The sequence below is a fragment of the Numida meleagris genome, chromosome 8, assembly GCF_002078875.1.
Source record: "Numida meleagris isolate 19003 breed g44 Domestic line chromosome 8, NumMel1.0, whole genome shotgun sequence".
In the NCBI taxonomy this organism is placed as follows: domain Eukaryota; kingdom Metazoa; phylum Chordata; class Aves; order Galliformes; family Numididae; genus Numida; species Numida meleagris.
The window spans coordinates 14,400,307-14,419,169 of record NC_034416.1 but is presented as its reverse complement, the minus strand read 5'-3'; the positions used below and the strand labels follow the sequence as shown (position 1 = coordinate 14,419,169).

The 18,863-nt window shown below is 48.2% G+C and overlaps 1 protein-coding gene across 2 annotated transcripts in view; it reads left to right on the top strand.

Moving 5' to 3' along the window:
• The window catches only part of GAB3 (GRB2 associated binding protein 3), a 55,223-nt gene extending 38,714 nt beyond the window's left edge, over positions 1-16,509 (top strand). Inside the window, exons 3-10 of one of the 2 annotated variants that reach the window (XM_021406175.1) lie at positions 2,259-2,475; positions 3,315-3,787; positions 6,224-6,276; positions 7,325-7,580; positions 8,530-8,611; positions 9,854-9,956; positions 11,178-11,291; positions 12,113-16,509. In XM_021406175.1, the coding sequence (XP_021261850.1) occupies positions 2,259-2,475; positions 3,315-3,787; positions 6,224-6,276; positions 7,325-7,580; positions 8,530-8,611; positions 9,854-9,956; positions 11,178-11,291; positions 12,113-12,229 (1,415 nt within the window). In that variant the 3' untranslated portion in view covers positions 12,230-16,509. Of the gene's footprint in view, positions 1-2,258; positions 2,476-3,314; positions 3,788-6,220; positions 6,277-7,324; positions 7,581-8,529; positions 8,612-9,853; positions 9,957-11,177; positions 11,292-12,112 lie in introns of both variants that reach the window. The other variant, XM_021406174.1, reaches the window with a different exon arrangement.

Sequence of the window (18,863 nt, the reverse complement as noted above, 5' to 3'; positions counted from 1 at the left end):
GAAACTGATGGGTGCAACACAGTATAGCAGCTTCTAATGGGAGAAAGTTGGTTTTCATTTCATTGTCATTAGGAAGCCTTACTTTTAAAGACTGTAACTGTGCATAAAGTGCTCCCCAAGGCCACACCTAGTCAGGCAGCTCCTAAGGCCGAGAGGGACCTTTTGTCTCAGATTCCCTCTGCATTTCTTCCATGGGCCTCAGGTATAGCTCCACATCCCATGTGAATGCCTTGCCTCCTTCCCTGTGCAGCCCTTACAATCCCTACTGATCTCCAGTTGCTCTGCCTTCTCCCACAGCACCCAGGACCACACTGATGTCCAGGGTGTCAGCAGCATCACCTGAAGTAATTGTTTACCCCATGTCCCCCTGGGATGCTGGTGCTTGGATGGTAGCATTTCTGCTCCTCCACCCCATCCACTGCTCCCACACCTCTCCACAGCTCCGGTCACTCTTGCTCGCACCCATATTTGCACACAGCTGGGACCTTCTCCCTTCCTGCTCCTCTCCGACGGTTTCTTTGCTTCTTTTTAACCTGGGGCTGGTTTGACTCCCCAGCACCTCACTGCAGCCACTCTGGGGACATCTCGGCCAGCCAAGGTAGTGTGCTGGCAGCATGGGAACTGAGAGCTCTGTTCCCCAAGGGATCATGCTCTCCCTGCAGAAATGCTTTCCCCTTAAGGTCACTGCTTTATTTCCCCCCTCTGCTCCCATACAAAGCAAGCAGGGCAGTGCCTGGCCCTTGAGTGGAGTCAAGGGGAAGTGTCGCAGCTCCTCCCAGGCCTCCTCTGTGGGAGGAAATCCCTCCCAGTGCTCCTCAAGGCTGCTCTTTCATGTCAACCATTGGCAGTGTTTCCACCCCCATGCAGCCCAGTGTGGGGGATGCTGCACATAGGGACCCCCCACTTTCATTGTGTCCTCATGCTGCCACTGCTCAATGACCATTTTGGGGCTGGGGCCTGAAACAGAAGGCTTTTCCCTCCTCTTTCAAGCAGTGGCCCTGCACTGATGGGCAAAGCACCCTTTGCAGCATCTTTGTCGATACAGGGCAGAAATGTTGGGTTTAGTACCCACCAAAACAGCTATTTTGCAGATGAAGCCATCTTCTTTCATGCTGGCAAAGAGGGAGACAGGCACCAAACCTATTCTCTGCCTGCTCTCTAGAAAATGAGCATGCATAATTTATTCTCCCCAACTGCTGCCACAGCACAACTTTAATGCACGCTGGTTTGGTTACCATCAGAGCTGGCAGGGAAGGGGATGATCTGTTAGGAGCTGGCTGTGGGTCTCCAAGCCCCTGAAGGCCAGAAAAGAGCAGCCACACAGCAAGCAGGAGGGATGGGGATGGTGCAGACCTGGCATGTGTTGTGCAGCCCACAGCCTTTCCTGATGGGATAATCTGAGGCTAAACCCTGCAAGTACCAGATGGAGCTCAGGCCTGCTCATTCTCTGCATTAATAATCCAGAATGTCATTAATTTTTCTTGTACGTTGTGCGTTTTTTTTTTTTTAATAAATATGTGGTCAGATGGTGACGTGAACATGCTTTGCTGAGGTCCCTGTGGAGTTAGCCTGGTGCATATTCGATCACACTCAGCTTGCAAGACAGCTCCAAGTCCAATATCTGCAAGCTGAGTTACTGCCTGAGCCAGCACAATGAAAAAGAAAAAAGTTATTTTTCAGCTGGGAAGGCTTCAGCTGTCAGCCCTGCTTCACTAGCCTGAAAGCCCATAATTGCTGTGTCTTTCAGATGATCACTGGGGTGAAGAGGGCTGCTGAAGTCCCATTGCTGTGAACACCTGCCTAAAATTAAGCAAATGCTTTGTTCAGTAAGCTTAAGCATGTGTAATAGCGCTTTGCAATCTGGGGTTCACTGCTACACCATACCTCCAAGTAAATGAGGGGAAGCAGCAGCAAGCCGTGCTGGTGGGTAAGGAAAGAGATGGCTCCCTCCCTGCTTTAAAGGGAAAACACCACTATCTCCTGCTTCTTTCAGCTTAAGGGAGGAAGGTGCTTGAAGGCTGATGCGGAGGTCTCAGTATTACTGGAGAGCTGGTTCCTTGTTGTTGACCCTGGGCAGAGGAGTGACTGCAAAGCTGAGCTGCGTGCAGGCTCTCGCAGTGCTGAGGACTGGGTTGACCTGCTGGGGATCTCGCACCTTGCAGCGCGGTGCAGGATCTGGCCCACAGAGGCATGCTCCCTGCAACCAGTTATCACCTCACCCCGCTGCCACTCACCCGGGCTCTTGCTTCCCCTTGCAGGTTCAGTGGAAAGCCTGTCCCACACGACCTCATCCCCACAGCCCTCACCAGCCGCCTCCACCCACGCGTCCCGCATCGCTGATCCCTCCTTCTCGGTAGACCACGCTGCCACTGATGCTTCTGCTGCAGAGGAGACCCCTAGCGAGTCGGAGTCTGTCTTCCTCCCCGACTACCTCTTCCTCTCCAACTGCGAGTCGGGCAAGCTCAGCCACACCAGGTAACTGGGGTCTGTGCACACGTTAGGCTGCAGCCACCCAATGCCTGCCCAGCGATGCTCTGGGGGATGGGGGTGAACTGGTCCCTGAGCCCTGCAGCTCCAGGGAGGCTGTTGCAACCAACAGGAGGCTGTCAGCCTAATCCGGTTTACAGGATCACCTCATAGTGAAGGTGAGCAGTCAAGCATCATCTGTTGGTCCTGGCCCATGCAATCTTCCCCCAAGTGCTCTTTCTGCCTGATGCTGCTCAAGATGCTCCTCAGAGTGCCCCATGCCCCAGCTCGGGGGGACGTTCCATAGCTTTAGAAGGATTTGAAGAATTTGCCTCAGAAGGAAAGAAAGGGTGAAGTCTCAGCAGAACAATGCTCTTGCTCCTCCCCTTCCTTCTCTGAAAGTCCCTCTGGTTTTTAACTTGAGTTCCTGAAACACGATAGATGTCTCGCTTTGGGAGCCGCTTCTCCCCTTGCCTGGGAACCAGACTTTGTAGATACAGGTATTTTAGTGAACACTGCAGCATAAAGATTGAAACTTGAGGAGTGGAGGCATGAGGGCTTCTCGTGTACAGCGAGAGCTCAGTCTCTTCACTGCTGATGCAGGGGACTGAAGTCCTGGTCTGGCAGAGGAGCATCCATGGGAGGCAAGGATGAGGCCTGCGCTGGGCCGAGCTCAAGCAGAAAGCAAACAGCATTTAGGGATCAGCGGGCATTTTCCAACTGGGAATGAAAAGCAGCTCATGGAGTTCTCCCAGCAGATTGCACCCCCCAGGTTCCCACACTCATGCGTTCACCCAGTTGCAACTGGGAGAAAAGGCAATGCCGGTCCTGCTCTGTGCCCCATGCAGGTGTGACAGCTGGTCCAACTCAGATAGATCGCTGGAGCAGACCTCATCAGATGATGTTTTCATCGACTCTCTGCAGTCCCAGCCCTCCTTGTACCTCGTGCAGCCATCCGGCACCGTGCACCAGGACGGGGCCCCGTTGGCAAACCCAGGCACGGTGCCCAGGAGCACGGACATGAGTGGGACAGCCAGCGACTTGTCCTCCTCCTCTCCACTGCTGGGGACACCGCTGACGCCAACCTTTCCAATGGAGCAGAGCCAAAGCACACTGCCCTATCGTGTGAGCCAGCTGGATGTCCTCTCCAACACGCCCCCACCACGGCCCCCCAAGCCCACCCACTTCTCGGACAGGCGAGGGGATGAGGCGGGCAGTGGGGTGCTGCAGAACGGCCACGCGGGGACCTGCCGCGCTCCAGTGGCGCTGGTGCCCAGGAGGATCTCCCTGTCCAGCCTAGACAATGTCAGGAACTGGAAAGGTGAGTGCAAAACTGCATCCCAAAGGGTTTGCTCCAAACCAGTTTGCAAGCAGTGTTCAACCTGTCTATCAGTGCATTCAGTTCTTGTCTCTCCTTCTGCTTCTGAAGGTCAAAATATGGGCTTGTCTTCGGAGGGAGGATGTCTTTGTGGCTGTGCTACTCCACACAGAGTCCTCTCTATAAAAGCAGCAGTCTTTCCATATGCTTAAAGAACAGGAAGCCAGGGAGGTGCTGGGGGTGGGATGTAATCCTGGCTGAACCAGGGACTCTGTGTCCTTCAGCAAATCCCCTCTGTCCTTGCATTTCCTTCTGGCTAGCCTGAAAACCTACTGCAAAGCTAGATAGCTGCAAAGCAAGCTCAGCTTCCAGGTGAGGTGCATTTCCACTTGTTCTTGAAATACAGTCATTTCAAAATAATGGTTGGAAATCCAGAACATACAGATGTCAAAGTCCAGCATACACAGTATATGAGAGTTTTATTCCGTGGAGCCACAGAACAAAGAGAAGCAGCTGAAATACCTGGAAAGCATCACTTATTTTTCAGTGACATGTCTTCTTGGATGACAAAGAAAATGCAGGGCTTTATGGACGAGTGTCCTCCAGCCCCCTATAAAATCATAAAGTTTGGAAAAGACCACCAAGATCATCTAGTCCAGCACACTCAGTGCCTGGGGCTGTTAGATCTTGCCCTAGTGCTCAGGCACTAGAGCAAGGAGACCTCTGCCCCAGGCTGTTTATCAATGTACAAACAATTCTTGGAAGGTTTTTGCAGAAACACCCATCAGTGGAAATGCTGTTCTTCATTATCTGTTACGTCTGCTTGCTCCCTGAAAAACATTACTTCTGCTTCCACGCATACACCGCTCCGACACCAGCAGCACGCTTGAGATGGTTAACGTTTCTCCATCCCAATTTACGCCAAAATGCTCTTAAGAGGATTAAGTGCCCAAATGTCATGTTCTGCTACCATGCTGCAAGGTTATCTCTGCCTGACAGGGGGCAGCAATGAATTAATAAGTGCTGTTATTTTTTTCCTTCTCCTAAGTGCAGCTGAAGCTATTTGAAAGGTTAAACTCTGAACTAAAATATGCTTCACAGAGAAAGATCTGAGAAAGAAGCAGAGAGAAAGCAGCTGCTCCTTGTGGGCTCCTGCAGCTTAGTTTATTTTTTTGCCCTCGGCAACCTGTAAATACTGAGCTGCTGTAAGTCAACCTGCTGCAAAGGCAGTGAGTGCAGGTAAAGCACCCATGTCGTGGCACCTACTGTTGCCTGAATGCCTTTTTGTCAAAATAACTAAATACAGTCAGTGCCTGCCGATCCAAACCCATCTAAGCCCACACTAACCTTCCTGCTTAGCACTTCTGCTGCTGCTGGCATTGCCCCACGCCCCTGCTGCAGTGCAGCACTGATGTCTTGGGGGCCAGGGCAGGGTGCGGGCTCATGATGCTCCTGCCCAGGAACTCTGTACAGCACAGGAAAACAGTTTTATGCACAGAAAATCATTTTCTAAAGTAGGATGGTAGTTGTAAGCAGAGGTAGAAGCATATACACCTATGTGTGCATACATATATATATATTCAAACACATGTGGTAGGTAGGAGTGACAGCAGTTCTATTTCCTCCAAATCTCCCTGTTCCTATTTTCTGCTCTTCTTGAAAACAAAGTGTTATAGTCTTCCATTATTTAGAGTGAAATCTCACCACACAGAGAAGAAACCTCCTAGCATTTCCCACCACTGATCTTCCATGCACTGAATGACATTCTTTTTTCCTTTTCCTTAAAAAATGAAGTTGACCTACACCAAGACAATCCAGACAAGGGGCACCATGACCAGGGGCCTTCTCTCTGGCTGTTTGTCCTCCACAGCACAAGGCACATGCATCACATCAACATTTCTGGGCAGCAAAGAGAATTTCTCCCCTACGTTACGTTTGGTCACATACCTTCAGTACAACACGTGATTCCCTGGCACCTCATACCCTAGGCACCTAAATGGCTTTCCAAACAATAACAAAATAATCTTCCCTCCAGTCCCTTTTGGTATAATGACTTTTATATGATAGATGGGCAACAGAGGGGCTAGAGCAGGTGTTGTGTTCAAGTGTTGATCTGCTTGGTTGCTTGCTCTGCACCACACCAGCCTTTCTCCCCAGCAAACTGCCTGTGTCTATGGGAAGCATCATTTACAGCAGGGTTACATATGAGTATTTTCCTTGGTTTCATCATACTTAAAATAGCTGTAATTGTTCTTGAAACACTACCAAGTTAGTTCTGCTCCTGTATATCACTGATTTTCCTCATTTAGGGTAAATAGCAGGAGTTCTTCAATCTCTGTTAAGCCATGGTTATGTTAAAGCCATATGCTTTACTCCAGTTATCTCCATGAGGTTGCTCTGGCCTGCCACATTTTAAATCACATTTTTTCCTTGCAGCAGACATGGAAGGCAGTTCTTTAAGAAGTCGAGACAAGAGGCTTAGCTTGAATTTGGTAAGTACTCTGCATAAATTTAAACACATGTGCACGACAAACTTCAGAATATGAGTTATTTCACATCCTGATAGACAGTCACTTCTCTCCTGTGCTCAGCAAAAGCTTAAAAAATGGAGGAAGCCCTTGGCTTTGGACAATTTCTGTGCCACTTCTTAGTGGCCATGGGGACGGGGAGGTCACAACCCGGAGCCCCCGTTTTTAAAGCAGAAAATGCCAGGTCTGCTGTGAAGGACAGAGGTAAACTCTAGAATAAACCTGCTGACCACAAGCACCTGAGAAAACTGCTTCTCTCTTGAAAAAAGAGGTCTAAAGAAGCCTACTGCTTCCTGATCCCGAGGATCTTCAGAACATAGGGAAGTCTCTGCCTCAAAGCCCCTGCGATTCAGAACTCTGCCAGCCCAAAGCTCCTGGCTTAGCTTTTGACAGATGTGGGTTATGTGTAGCACCATCAAGCATCATGCAGCCAGCCTCCTGCCTGGCATTGAACATTGTTTTCTGAGTGAGAGTTCCTCTGCTGCTGATATGCAAGCCCTGGTGGTGTGCAGCTGATGCCTACCTCCTCTTTGAAAGCTTGCGGATTTGGTGGTCCTCTCTCCTCAATGCTCAGCCAGCACCAACCTGCATGAAATGAATCTCTAGTTTTTGTTCTCAGCTGTCAGAAAGAACTTGTATGTCTGCACCTCTGCTCTCTCAGCTCCTGCGTTTGCAAAAATCTAGTTCATCAGATGTTCTCCTTTCGTATAAAAGGGCCTCCTTCATATCATAGGTCAGAATTGCTGCTGGAAGAGGCAAATGCAGCCTTGCTGAAGTCAGAGGATTTAACCTACTGAAGTTACCCATAAATTTGGTCTTACTTTCCAGCAGTGAGTGTCAGAGCTCAGCTGTGGGCTCCTCCACATCTGGCATGAGCATCTGATCATGTATGTTTCTCCTGTCCTTCCAGGACGCGCTTCTTGGTGAGGTCTCCCCAAGACCTCTCAGTTTGCTCAGGGCGAGCTGTTTGTTCACCACCCTTTCTCTCTCCTTTCCTCCCTCGCCATCGAAGCCCTGCCGCTTCTCCCCGCTCTACTCAACAGCTGTGGATGGAGCAGAAGACAACTATGTGCCCATGCGCCCCAGCACCTCTCCCTCGGCACCTGGCTCCGACTGCTCCCCTGACGGCTACATCCCCATGAGCCCCAGCTCGGCCACCTTCACCTTCCCTGTTGTCAGCACTGAAAAAGTCACCAGCCCCTTACCCGAGCTGCCCTCCGACCTGGAGCCGCCCCCAGTGAACCGAGACCTCAAGCCTCGCAGGAAATGTAAGGCCAGACCTAAAAAGCAACCACTAGCCGAGGGCCCTGGTGGAGGGGACACAGGTGGCCTCCTCTGGGACATTTCATGTGTTTGTATAGTGCAGGAGTGTGGATCCACTCTGCAAATGGCCACATGGATGTAGCCTGGGAGACAGGGGGCTAAACCCTGTGTCCTGCTGCCTCACCAGCCCTCCTGCCTTCCAGGAGCAGGGTGTCCAGGCACTCACATCCTCACACCTGATGTGGGCCATTGGTTAGATCTTCATTTGGTAGGTGCAAATGTCCCTCTTTCATCAGGAATTTCCTGTACATGTTTTTGCAGATGGTAATTTTCCTTTCTGCCTCTCATGGTATTTCCAAAATTTGGGTTGCACTTCCAGAGGATATACTGAGCACAAAATCTGGCTCTGCAGAGAAAAAATTGCTGAAGCCAAGTCTGTATTTAAGCTCTTTGGGCTACAAAGCCAAAGAGCTACTCAGAAATTTGTTGAGGAAATGCTACATGAAGCAGAAAGAGAAATTTAGAGTGCTGCCAGAAAGCAGAGCAAGCTCAGGTCCTTTCTCAGAGCGTTTTGAGAACTGAGTAGAAAAGGTACACTGGTGTGAGGGGTGATCCTCTCCACATGTAGGACCTTTGGGTTTAGAAGAGAGCCCAAAGCCTTGACCTGAAGGTGAACTGCGCTCTCCTTGCAGGCAGCACACAGGACAGGCGTCTTGCAGGGCATTTGTTTTCCTAATGCCCGTTGTATTTATTCTGTTGGTTTTGGATAAATGAGGAACTTTGCTTTCCTGCACTGACTGAAGCAGTCATCTGTTACTGATTTCTATCAATTAAGTTTTGTGAAATACTCTGTTAGTTTCTTGCTGTTATTAAAAAACTGCATTTTCCTAATCAATCCATGCTTTTCATGAGTCTTGCTCTTGCAAATGTAGCTCCTTTTGTATCTCCTTGCAGCACGGCCACCTCCTTTGGACTTGAGAAACCTCTCCACAATCCGGGAGCATGCTGCCGTGACCAGGATGTGGACCGTGCCTTAGTAAGTCAACAAGAAACCCACCACTGCAATCTTTCAAGCATTAACATTGTGGAATGGAGTTAAAAATAACTGATCACATTCCACAAGATAGAGTTTCCTGGCAAAGTCCACAAACCAGAATTCCACAGGGCTCCTTCCAACATCCCCCAGGCTTTTTGCTGTCTCTAAAAGTCAAGGTTCCCTGTCAAGACAGGTAGCTCCAGTGAGCTGAGCATCACGCAGTGCTGCCAGGAGAGACGTAGGTTGGTTATCTTGCAGATTAGGGTTTGCTCAAAACTGAGTCCTTTTTGAAGGTTCCTTTTAAAAAGACCAGAGCTAACCTGTGCTCTGGAGTGCTTGCTGTGATCGCTAAACTTCAACTTCAGAGAATTCGTGAGTGGGGAAAGTCACAGCGAGGTGCCTGAGGGAAAGCCTGGCTGTGCTGATCCCTCTCCCAGCCCAACCCTTGAAAGCTGGTAACCCCTCAGCTGCCCTCCACAGGCTGCCTGAGGGTAGCCTGGTAGCCTCCCTTCCCAGCATCCCTGCCAGAGTGCCACAGTTAATGAGTGCTGACACAGTGCAGAGTCCTGAAGGATAATGAGCTCAGAGGGAGTTTGCATGTTTCACATTAACAAAACTAAAAAAGGACTATGTCCGGAACTAATAAAGCAGAAGGAATTACACTGCTCATGCTGCATGAAGTAGCTATCCAATTTCCTAGTAACTAACCCCATTGTGCCAGCCTGCAATAATTCACTCATGATATACCTCTGACAGCAATGTTAGTGGAAGAGATTTCCCTGAACAAGGGCTGAGTTGCAGCCATCTCTACTCACAGACAGCATGTGTTTACATGGTGTTCAAAGCCAGCCAAGTCCCTCTGCATTCCCCTCCAGTAGCTGATTAATTCATGTTAATCTCCAAGAAGCAGGTACCCACACAATGAACTGCCCCACTGTCACTCGTTACCCAAATGAACACTTTCTGCTTGTGCCCCTTGATGGAGAATGGCTCCAATATTTATGCTTTCTGTCATAGCAGAGATGGTAAACTTTCATTAAAACCCCCAAAATAAAAGCAACTAAGACAATTACAAGATTATAACACTTTTTCTAGAACTAAGGAATATTTTTGGATATCCTCTCCATACAGGCTGCAGCGTTAGTGTGAGTTTATTCACCATATGGACTGTGTCAGGCTTTGGCTTCATTTCAGAGCATCTGTAAGATGCTTCCTTAACCTCTCCTGTGTTTTTCTTCATAGCAATCGAATGAGCTTTATCTCACCAGAAAGAGACGGTATTAATTCAGCAAGAATATTTGCCAATTCAGTTTCCGGAGAAGAGGAAGAAAGTTACATTCATATGGTAATCTTCATTTTCACACAGCCATCCTTTGCTTTATTCTGCTCTGTCACATCGGTGGAGAATGTAGAAGTTTGTTTTCTAAGAAAAAATGTTGAGGAGGTTTGTCCTTTGCCTTCTGTTTTAACAAAAATGATGAAACGGTTTTAAACCAAAGACAGTGGGACCAATTTACAGAGAGATAAGGGGAGCCCTTCTTCTGCTCTGCAGAACTCAGCTGTTCGCCCACGAATGTTGCTGAGCAGTTCCAAGAGATCACAGGGATCAGCCATATTTACATGAGAACTCATTAAGGCAAAGGCAAATTAAATCTTTTCACCTTTCAAAAGTGTGCCGTGCAAAATCTCCTAGGAAATGACAGAAAGCCGTTAGCGCACTTCCTAAAGAAACACACCAAATATTGTGCAGAAACAGAACACCCATTACAGTCTCCTATTGCTTCTGCTTTGGCTGGTGGCACTAACCCCACTTCCCATCCCACGAGAGAAGAACATCTGGCTTTGTGGCTTCCTTTTCTTCATTCACTCTCTAGCCGTATCTTGCAAAAGACCAGAACCTCGGTTTCCTTTGAGTTTTGGGTAGAAATTCATTTCAAATCCCTCAGTCTGAGCCACTGTCTATACATTTGGCTCCAGAGCTGAAGCCCAGCAGCAAAGGCTATTCAAATACATTGCAAAACTGACCACAGAATCCATAAACGGTCATCTCAAATTTTAACCCACATCTTTAATAGATCAAAACCTGCTCGACAGGGCAGTTCCAGGTGTAACTGCTCCCCTTCTGATTTTTCCAGTCAGTTAAAACCCTCCACGTGTTTGTGATCGTCTGTTCATTCCCTGAGACTCTCAGTTGCTAGATTTGGAAAAGTTACCCCCACAGTAGTTCAGCTGGTACCCCACAAATCTAAGCCTTCCAGGGGCTTGGGGTGAGAAGCTGAGCTCCTTCCTGAGAATACTGTCTAAATCAGGATGAGATTCAGCATGGTTTGCTTGTTCTGCTATAATTACCAGGAGGAAAAGGCACTCTCCACTCCCTTATGGCATGTGACAGCTAATCAGCACTACCCTGCAGCTAGTCACCAAATGCCCCTTTGGCATGGACCGCCCTGTGGGTGCTGGCTGTCCTCACTCCTGCTGTCGAGAGAGTCTCTGCATCCAAGGCTGTCCTGCTTCCTCCTGGGATCATATTTTAAGAGCATTAAAAGTTTCTCTTCTTTCCCGACAGGAGCACAGACAGGCAACATCTCCATACAGTGGTGCTTTTCCATGGACAAGGAAATCTAACCTTGATTACTTAGCATTGGATTTTAATTCTGCTTCCCCATCCCCTGTACAGAAGGTATGAGTCCCCTGCGAAAAACCCCAGACCTCCTCACCCTGTATCTACTGCGAGGAAAACAAAATCCAGAGCCATGTTCTTCTAGGTGCCCTGGGGTTGTGCAGCAGTGAGGGCTTGTGGGCAAGCTTGTTGGTGCTTGCAGGATCTCTGCGTGCTCTCCCATTTTCACTGAGTCTCCACAAACCCTTTCCTGCTAGTTTTCCCCCAAATCTCTGCAGTAACAAGTTTACAGCCCATGATATATTCACCAGATAAAACTGTACCATCTCTTGTAACACGGCAAAATGTGCATCCTTATTCTTGCATCTCCAAAAACAATTTCTTTAGCAATGCTGAGAAAATGCAATCCTTGTTCTAAAGAAATTACAGCCTGGCCAGGTGGTGAGCAGGTACCACTGCAAGCAAAGAATACTGTGCTTGGGAAGTTTTGTGTCCCATAGATCGTTTTCCCCATCAACTAGCACTGCTGGAGGCAAAAGACTTTGGATACCAAAGCCTTCTTGAATGCAAACTGTCCCCCTGGTTAAAGTGCAGGCAGGTTATCCCACTAGCAGGACTGCTTGCTTGATGAGGATAGTGATCTGCATGGAAGTAGCCAGGACAGCCGTTTCCCTCACTCATGTGCTGGGCTGAGCAACAGGGTGGCGGATGGATGACTGCAGGCTGTAAAGCAACGCTTCTGTCAGCTGATGTCACTGCGAGCTTCAGGGTGAAGTGAGGCAATCAGAAAATAAGGGATAGCAAAAAACCAAGCCAGGCTTCCCTAGCATCCCTTCTTGCTCTAAAATGAATGTGATGTTTTTCTCCCTTGTCTCTCACAGAAACCGTTTCTTTCTGACGAGCAGAGAGTGGACTATGTCCAGGTGGATGAACAGAAGACTCAGGCTTTACAGAACACTAAGCAGGAATGGACAGATGAGAGGCAATCAAAAGTTTAAAGGAAGAAGATTGGGATCTGGAGGAGTTTTTTTTTTTTTGCACTGGAACCATGATGTCAATGAAGCAGCTATCACAGAGTTCAAAGGCAGAGAGAGTGAAGAAGCTGCAAGACGCTTACAGAGGAGCGGCATTTTTACAAGAAACCTTTGATTTCAGCTGGAAGTAGTATGTTGAATGAGTGAGTGGTTCACTGATTATTAAAGTAATGCATTACTCTTATTACTGCCCTTACCAGTAAGCTACATGGTACCATTTCTGGCATGATTTTGGGACAAGTCATACACTTAATGTTAACAAATCCACTACATGTTGCATTAATCTAGCTGGTCCTGCCTTTTTCCTCTGTTGCATAATTTCTAGTTGCTAAAGCTATTTTTTGATATTCCTACAAACACTGTGGATGCTCAGGCTGCCTGTGGCAGCAAGCATCTGACAGGTATCGATGACTAATCAACTAAGGGCTAAAATACTGAAACAATAAGAAGAACTTTTTAAATGGATAGCGCTCAAGCAAAGAGAATTTTGGAAAATATTTTTCCCCTGTGTGTAAATGGTCTGACTCTGAGCTGATGCTGTCAGATGCTCAAAACAAGACTATGTACTGATGGGCTGGGACGTGTGGGCATTGACCCTCTGGTTGATGACCATCGTGTTAGGCTTCTTCTCTCCGCTGTGGCTCATACTTGTCACCTCTCGCTCTGATTACTACTGATGTTTTCTCCCTATCTTGAGGAGTGTCTTCAGCACAGCACAGCTGCTCCTCTAGCAGGAGGCTGCTGACACACAGCTCTCAGCTGGCTGAAAAATAGAAAGGGAAGCTGTGAGCCTGTTTCTGCAAGTCTTGGGAGACCTGGCAAAGGATCAAGAATGCTTTCATTCAAACTGCAGAAGAAATGCATTCGGAATCTCTGGTAGCAGTTGTCAAACTGATTGTTTCATCAGACTCACCCCCAAAAAAAGGGAAATTAAGAAATGCAGCGTGGTCTGTGAGAGGCTAGCAGGCCTACCAAAAGAGAACAACAACGTGGCGTGAGGACCTTTGCATTCAAGAAGCTTATCTACCTTGGGTTTTGTTAGGGACACTATCTCAGGATCGTATATGTACATAGTTTGACATATTTAACTTTAAAAGCTCGGCTGCAATCTATTTTAAGATGGCACATAGCCACTGCAGTACTGGCAGTTTGCAGTGTGGTGACCCACACCGGATTTGATCCAGCAGTCTTTGCTCGTGCAGGTAAGTCCCACTGGCCGTAGAGGCCTGATCCTGCCAGCATGGAAGATTTCCTCTTTGACAGAGCCAAGTCACTGGCCCCATCCTGTGCCTGTTGTACTGCATTATCATCAGACCTCCCCAGAATGCTGATTGTCCAAGCAGCGGCCATGGAAACATCATTGCAGACATCGCTGGCACTGAAGGCCCCTCCTTACTGCTCTCCCTCCAGCCTCTGGGCTCACTGGGTGGGCTGAGTTGCATGCCCTGCAGGCCGCCTCGAGCGCAGAAACACTGCTTTCCTCCTACCTCAGGACAGCTGAAGTGCTCACAAGTCTTGCTGTTTCCTTAGATCAAATGCAGAGTTGGGTACCCGGGTGACACCCTGCAAGAGCAATGAGGTTTTCCAGCACCTCTACTGACCCAAGGGCAAACTGGTCACCTGGCCTCACAGGCAGAAATTGTCCTGGGTTAGAGATGCTTAGAAAATTGGATTTATGCTGCAGAATGTTCCCTCTTCTCCACCCCACCCAAAGCTCTAAAATGAAAGTTGATGTCCAGAAAAGTTTCACAAAGAATCCAGGCTTTTCAGCACAAAATCTGGTGTGAAATTTAGTTTCTGAACCCCCTTTTTTTTGGTCCTAAACCCAGTGTAGGTGAGTGCTGCACAGCCATGCTCCAGTGGGGCTGTGGGAGAGGAGAACTGGACTGTGGGGATCCACACCTCTGGGGGCTGCAAGAGAGCACAGCTCACAGGGCCATGCTCACAAGGACTTGGGCCTTTCTGCTCAAACACATTGCTGTCATAAAGCGTACAAATAATAAAGTGTCACTGAGAGCTTGCAAGGTATGCTATAGTACAGAGTTTACACTCAGCTGAGGTGTGCATTGTGGTAGGGGACCATCACACTCAGGAACCTTGCAAAGTACAGAAAGCATCTGTAAAGGGCAAGCACAATTATGCTAAGCTGCTGCAGAGCCCAAACTGCAAAGCAATGACACGCTAGCCTCTGATTCAGACTGCAGTAGCGTGCAAATCAGCTCATGTTCTACTGGAGTGTTTCTTTTCATGCTGTCAGAAAATCTTCTGAAGTGGAAAAATACCAAGCTACTGAGGACAACTGACACGTTTGTTGTGGTGGTTTGTTGTAAAACTGTTTAAACTTGGACAAAACTTGGCTACTGGGTCATTCAGAAGTTTACAAAACAGCAAGCTCTTTTGGTTTTGTTTTCTTAAATAGACATAAACATTTAGTTTGGATGTTGCAGTCCTTCGGTCCGTCCCCCCTTAAACTTCTGTGTGTCTCCTACCTGCCCCCAGAGCTGTCTTATCTCCATCAGACACGGCTTACTGGTTTCTAACATTCACTTTTAAACTAGAAGTTAAGTTTGGGGTGATGTTCAGGTTTCTCATTTAAGGTCCAACTGCTCCAGAGTCCATAAGATGCATTCTTGTGCAAGTACAATATACAAAACAGGAGCAATTAAAAAAATTACAGAATAAGTTTAAAAGCAGAACAGTCCTCCCCGAAAGCATTTTTTTTTCTCCCATGTAGTCAAATTCTGCAATACCCCAAAGAGGGTAAAGAAAAGGAGGATGACGTGAGGATGGCAAAAGCCAACTCTGCTGCAGTCACCCCCATCACTGGGGTCTTCAGTCTGAAATGGAGCAGCAGCCCCACTGTGGTCCGTCAGTGATAGACCTGTTGGCTGCTGGCAACATCCCTGCAACCTGCTGGCAGGAGGGGAGATGCTGGAGAGAAAAGAAGCCAGTGCTCGGTTCATTCTGCTCCTCAGCCAAAGCCGAAAGAAAAACTGTGAAAGCACCTGGCAACTGAATCAGCCTTTGACGTGTCATGTCTGAAAATGTAGCTCAGGCAGGAGGCCAGGCACACTCCTGGTAGTGTCTTTTGTTTGCTGTAGGGCTATTATTTTGTTATTTGTCTGTAGTTCTTTAAAAATATCAGGGGAGCTTGTGCAGAGGGAGGCTCTGCACCTTGGTGAGCACGGGACGGCTCCTTGTGAAGCTCCCGGCCCCTGGGGACCCAGCATTGCCCAGCTCAGGACCTGTAGTGCCTTCTCCAGCATTGCTGGGAGTTCTCATTCAAAGCGGAGAGGAACATTAAGCAGGCAGAGTGGGCTCTGTTTAAATAGCAACATGGCTCTGTGGAGCTTTCAGATGCAGCTGGATTGCATGACAAGGAGGACAGCAAGCCGAGCGGTGTCGTTGCCTGCGGCCAATGGGCGCAAAAACACCTGCCTGAAATAAATCCTGCAGAATCATAAAGAGATTAATCTGCTCTGAACTTCTTTCCCGAAGACAGCAGGATTTAAGTGCTTACTGGGAGTTGCACTCATTCCCAACGCCTTTACTCGATTAGGGTTTAATAAAGCAGTTCTGCAGTCATTCAGTGATCACGCAATGAGCAAAGAGCATTGCAGGATCCAGGACTCTTTTGGACTGAGCTGTGTTTTCCATTTATAACTCCTTTATTACAGGAGATGGCATTAAGTACCTTACTGTTGGATAGGAACACTTTACCTGAGTAATGCCTACAGCCATTGAACTCAAGCTGGGTGGTGGAGGGACCAGCTCACTTTGCCAAGGGTAGAGCCCGTGCTGCCCCGTCCCGCTGCTTGCATCGTAGGTGTGGGTTTGGGAGTTGCATTAACTGTAAGTGATTCAGTGGTTTAGTAATTCAAAGACCATCAGATGCTGTGATGAGAACGAAGCATAGGGCAATGCCTTTCCTTTGTTCCCCTGTTCCGCAAAAATTGCTCAGGTTAAGAAAAAGAAAACCACCAAAATAGCAGACTTTTGTCGTTTCAAAGCCAGAATATTTTTTGTTCAAATAAAACTTGCGTCTCATGCAAATGAAGCATTACACTTTTTTGTATTTGTAAATCTGTGGGGAAGCATTAAGCAGTCATCACTGTTACAAAGGGGAAAGTCATTGATAGAGGGGAGGAGCTCTCCCTTCCTGACATTTCATTGCAATGTTTGTTGTATATATTTGCACATTCAACTGTGTATCTTTTTTTTCTAATAAATTAATATAAAATGTAGCTGTGGTCTTTAATTGATAAACAAAGGGAAACTTGCCACATTTTTCTTTGAATTTACGACAGTTTTCATTTTATTTTCCATTTTCATTCTATTATTAAGCTGTGACTTTTTTGGATGTAATGAGGAAGCTCTCAGGCTTCTCACGCCTCTCTGCAAGCTACTTTGGTGATTCTGCAAAGTGCACTTGGGGGGCAGTGACACCCCGAGGGCCAGCACCAGCAGCAGAAAGCTTCTGGGTCCACGGAGCCGTAGCCTTCTGCCACCAAGTAACACAGGCTGCTCACTGGGTTTTGCCGGCACTTAAGATCTGCATTTCTCCATCAAACAGCCTGCGGAGCTCCTCTCCCGGTCGCTTTGCGCAGGCAGCGCAGAGGGGCCTGGCTCTGTTACACTGACAGCAGTGCCTGGGGCGGCGGCAGCAGCACCTCCAGCGCTCGCTCCTTGCAAGCTGCCTGGCAGAGACTCAGCCCCGTCCGCCCTCCTGTACTGCCCTTGCTCTGCTGGCGTGGCTCTTGCCAAAAGTTTTATAGTTTAATGCAGCCTTTGGGTGTTTTCCTTGCGTATGTTTGTTGTTGTTGCACTTTGGTTTGCATTCAAACATACTTCATGCTTTGCCCGAGAGCTGAGCTCCTGGGAGTGCCTGTGGTTGTGCTGCAATCCAGAAGTGGCTGATGTTGCCACTGCTGTTCTTATTTCTTTGCTTCCCTCCCCTCCCCACCCGAGCATCACAGAGCATGGGGAATCCTACTTGCTGTTCTGGCTTGGGACTTCCAGACCCAGGTTCACGAGGAGCTCTGACACTTCTGCAGCTCAAGACAGACCAAGAGAGGAAGCTTCCAGAAGAGGAGGCTGGAGCTGCTCCCTTGCATGAAAACATTGCAAGCTCCTGAGCATGGAATTTAATTTCTGAAAGAGACAAAATCCAAAGGAGCATTCTTTCAGGCTACAAACTACTTCCTTAAGAGTGCTGGGCAAGCCTGATGGACTGAAGCCAGCAAATACAGCTCCCAGAATAGGACAAGGGCTTCCCAGCAGAAGGTGGATTTGGCTTTGGTGTGTGTTTTATCCGTGAGGATGAGGCCATGAGCAGGGTAGCAGGCAGGCTGCTTGCCATGCAAAAATAAGAGATGTCAGGGTTTTTAAGTTATTTTAAAAATTAAAAAATTGAAGATTCATCATGTCTTTGGTTGGACTTCCTCTGCAGTTAGTCAGAAATCATCAGGAAATGCCACCTAAGGAAATCCTTCCCAAACTGCGTGCTCAGCATAAGGAGCGCGTGCACACAGAGGGAGCAGCAAGGCGGGCTGCTGGGCTCCCAGGCAAAGAACGGGGCAATGCCACAGGGACAGCTCCAGCAAGCACTGCACGTAAAGTGGAAGGGCAGGGAGACAAAGCAAAGAGGAACTGCAATGGCTGTGCAAGAGAAGGGCAGCTGTACATACAAAGTGTCATTCCTATAGATGAGATGCTGCGTAGAAACGTTATATGTGTGAATAACCCTAAAATTCGGTTTCACGGGCTACAAAAAGGCCTAGATCTTTTCTAGAAACAAACACTTTTATTCATAAAATTATTTGCATTGCATTATTCTGTTGCATCTTTTTTTTTTTTTTTTTTTTTTTTCATTTTTAAGCTCTCTTTTTGCATCATCCTGAGCTCTCTGCCTTGTGCTTCTCCAGATGAAGCAGACCCAGTCTTTAGTGCTCAACTTCCGGGGCTCTTTGACATCCCAGAAAGCAGACCCCCAACCCATGCCTGCAGCCCCCAAACAACTGTAATACAAATAAGGAAAATAACCTTTGCTGTCAGAATTGCGAGCAATGTCCCAACCCTGGAAATTCACATTTAGTGGGGTTATTTTTTCTGGTCCAGGGACCTGCAGGCTCAAAGGGCCCCACGAGCTCCTCCAGCCTCTGTAAGGCACAGCAGGTCCCGCTGCGTGGTTGTGAAGAGCCTGCCCATGGGGACAGCTCTGGGCGTGCGGAGCTCTTGGTACAGGGGCATTGGTTTCATTTGACATATACGTAAGCTGTCACGTTAGCCCAAAAGCCCTGTGCCAGCTCCTTTTGCTGCATGAATGAGAAGGAAATCATGTCTTGCTGCTGGCTTCTTCTCCCCCTCTAAGCACCTGGGTCTCAGCCTTGCACATGAACAGGGAAACCTGCAGCCTTAGGAGGAGGCAGACGGAATCAAGCTCAGCTGAGAGGCTTGCCTGCAGACACTATCTCAGCAGCCAGTGGGAGATGTGGTCAGTAACGTCAGCCCAGTGTTGAGCAACCTGTTTGTCAAACAGCGGCCCAACCGCTTCCCGGGGCACTGCCCGCTTCCCCTCGCGCAATCCGTCATGGTACAA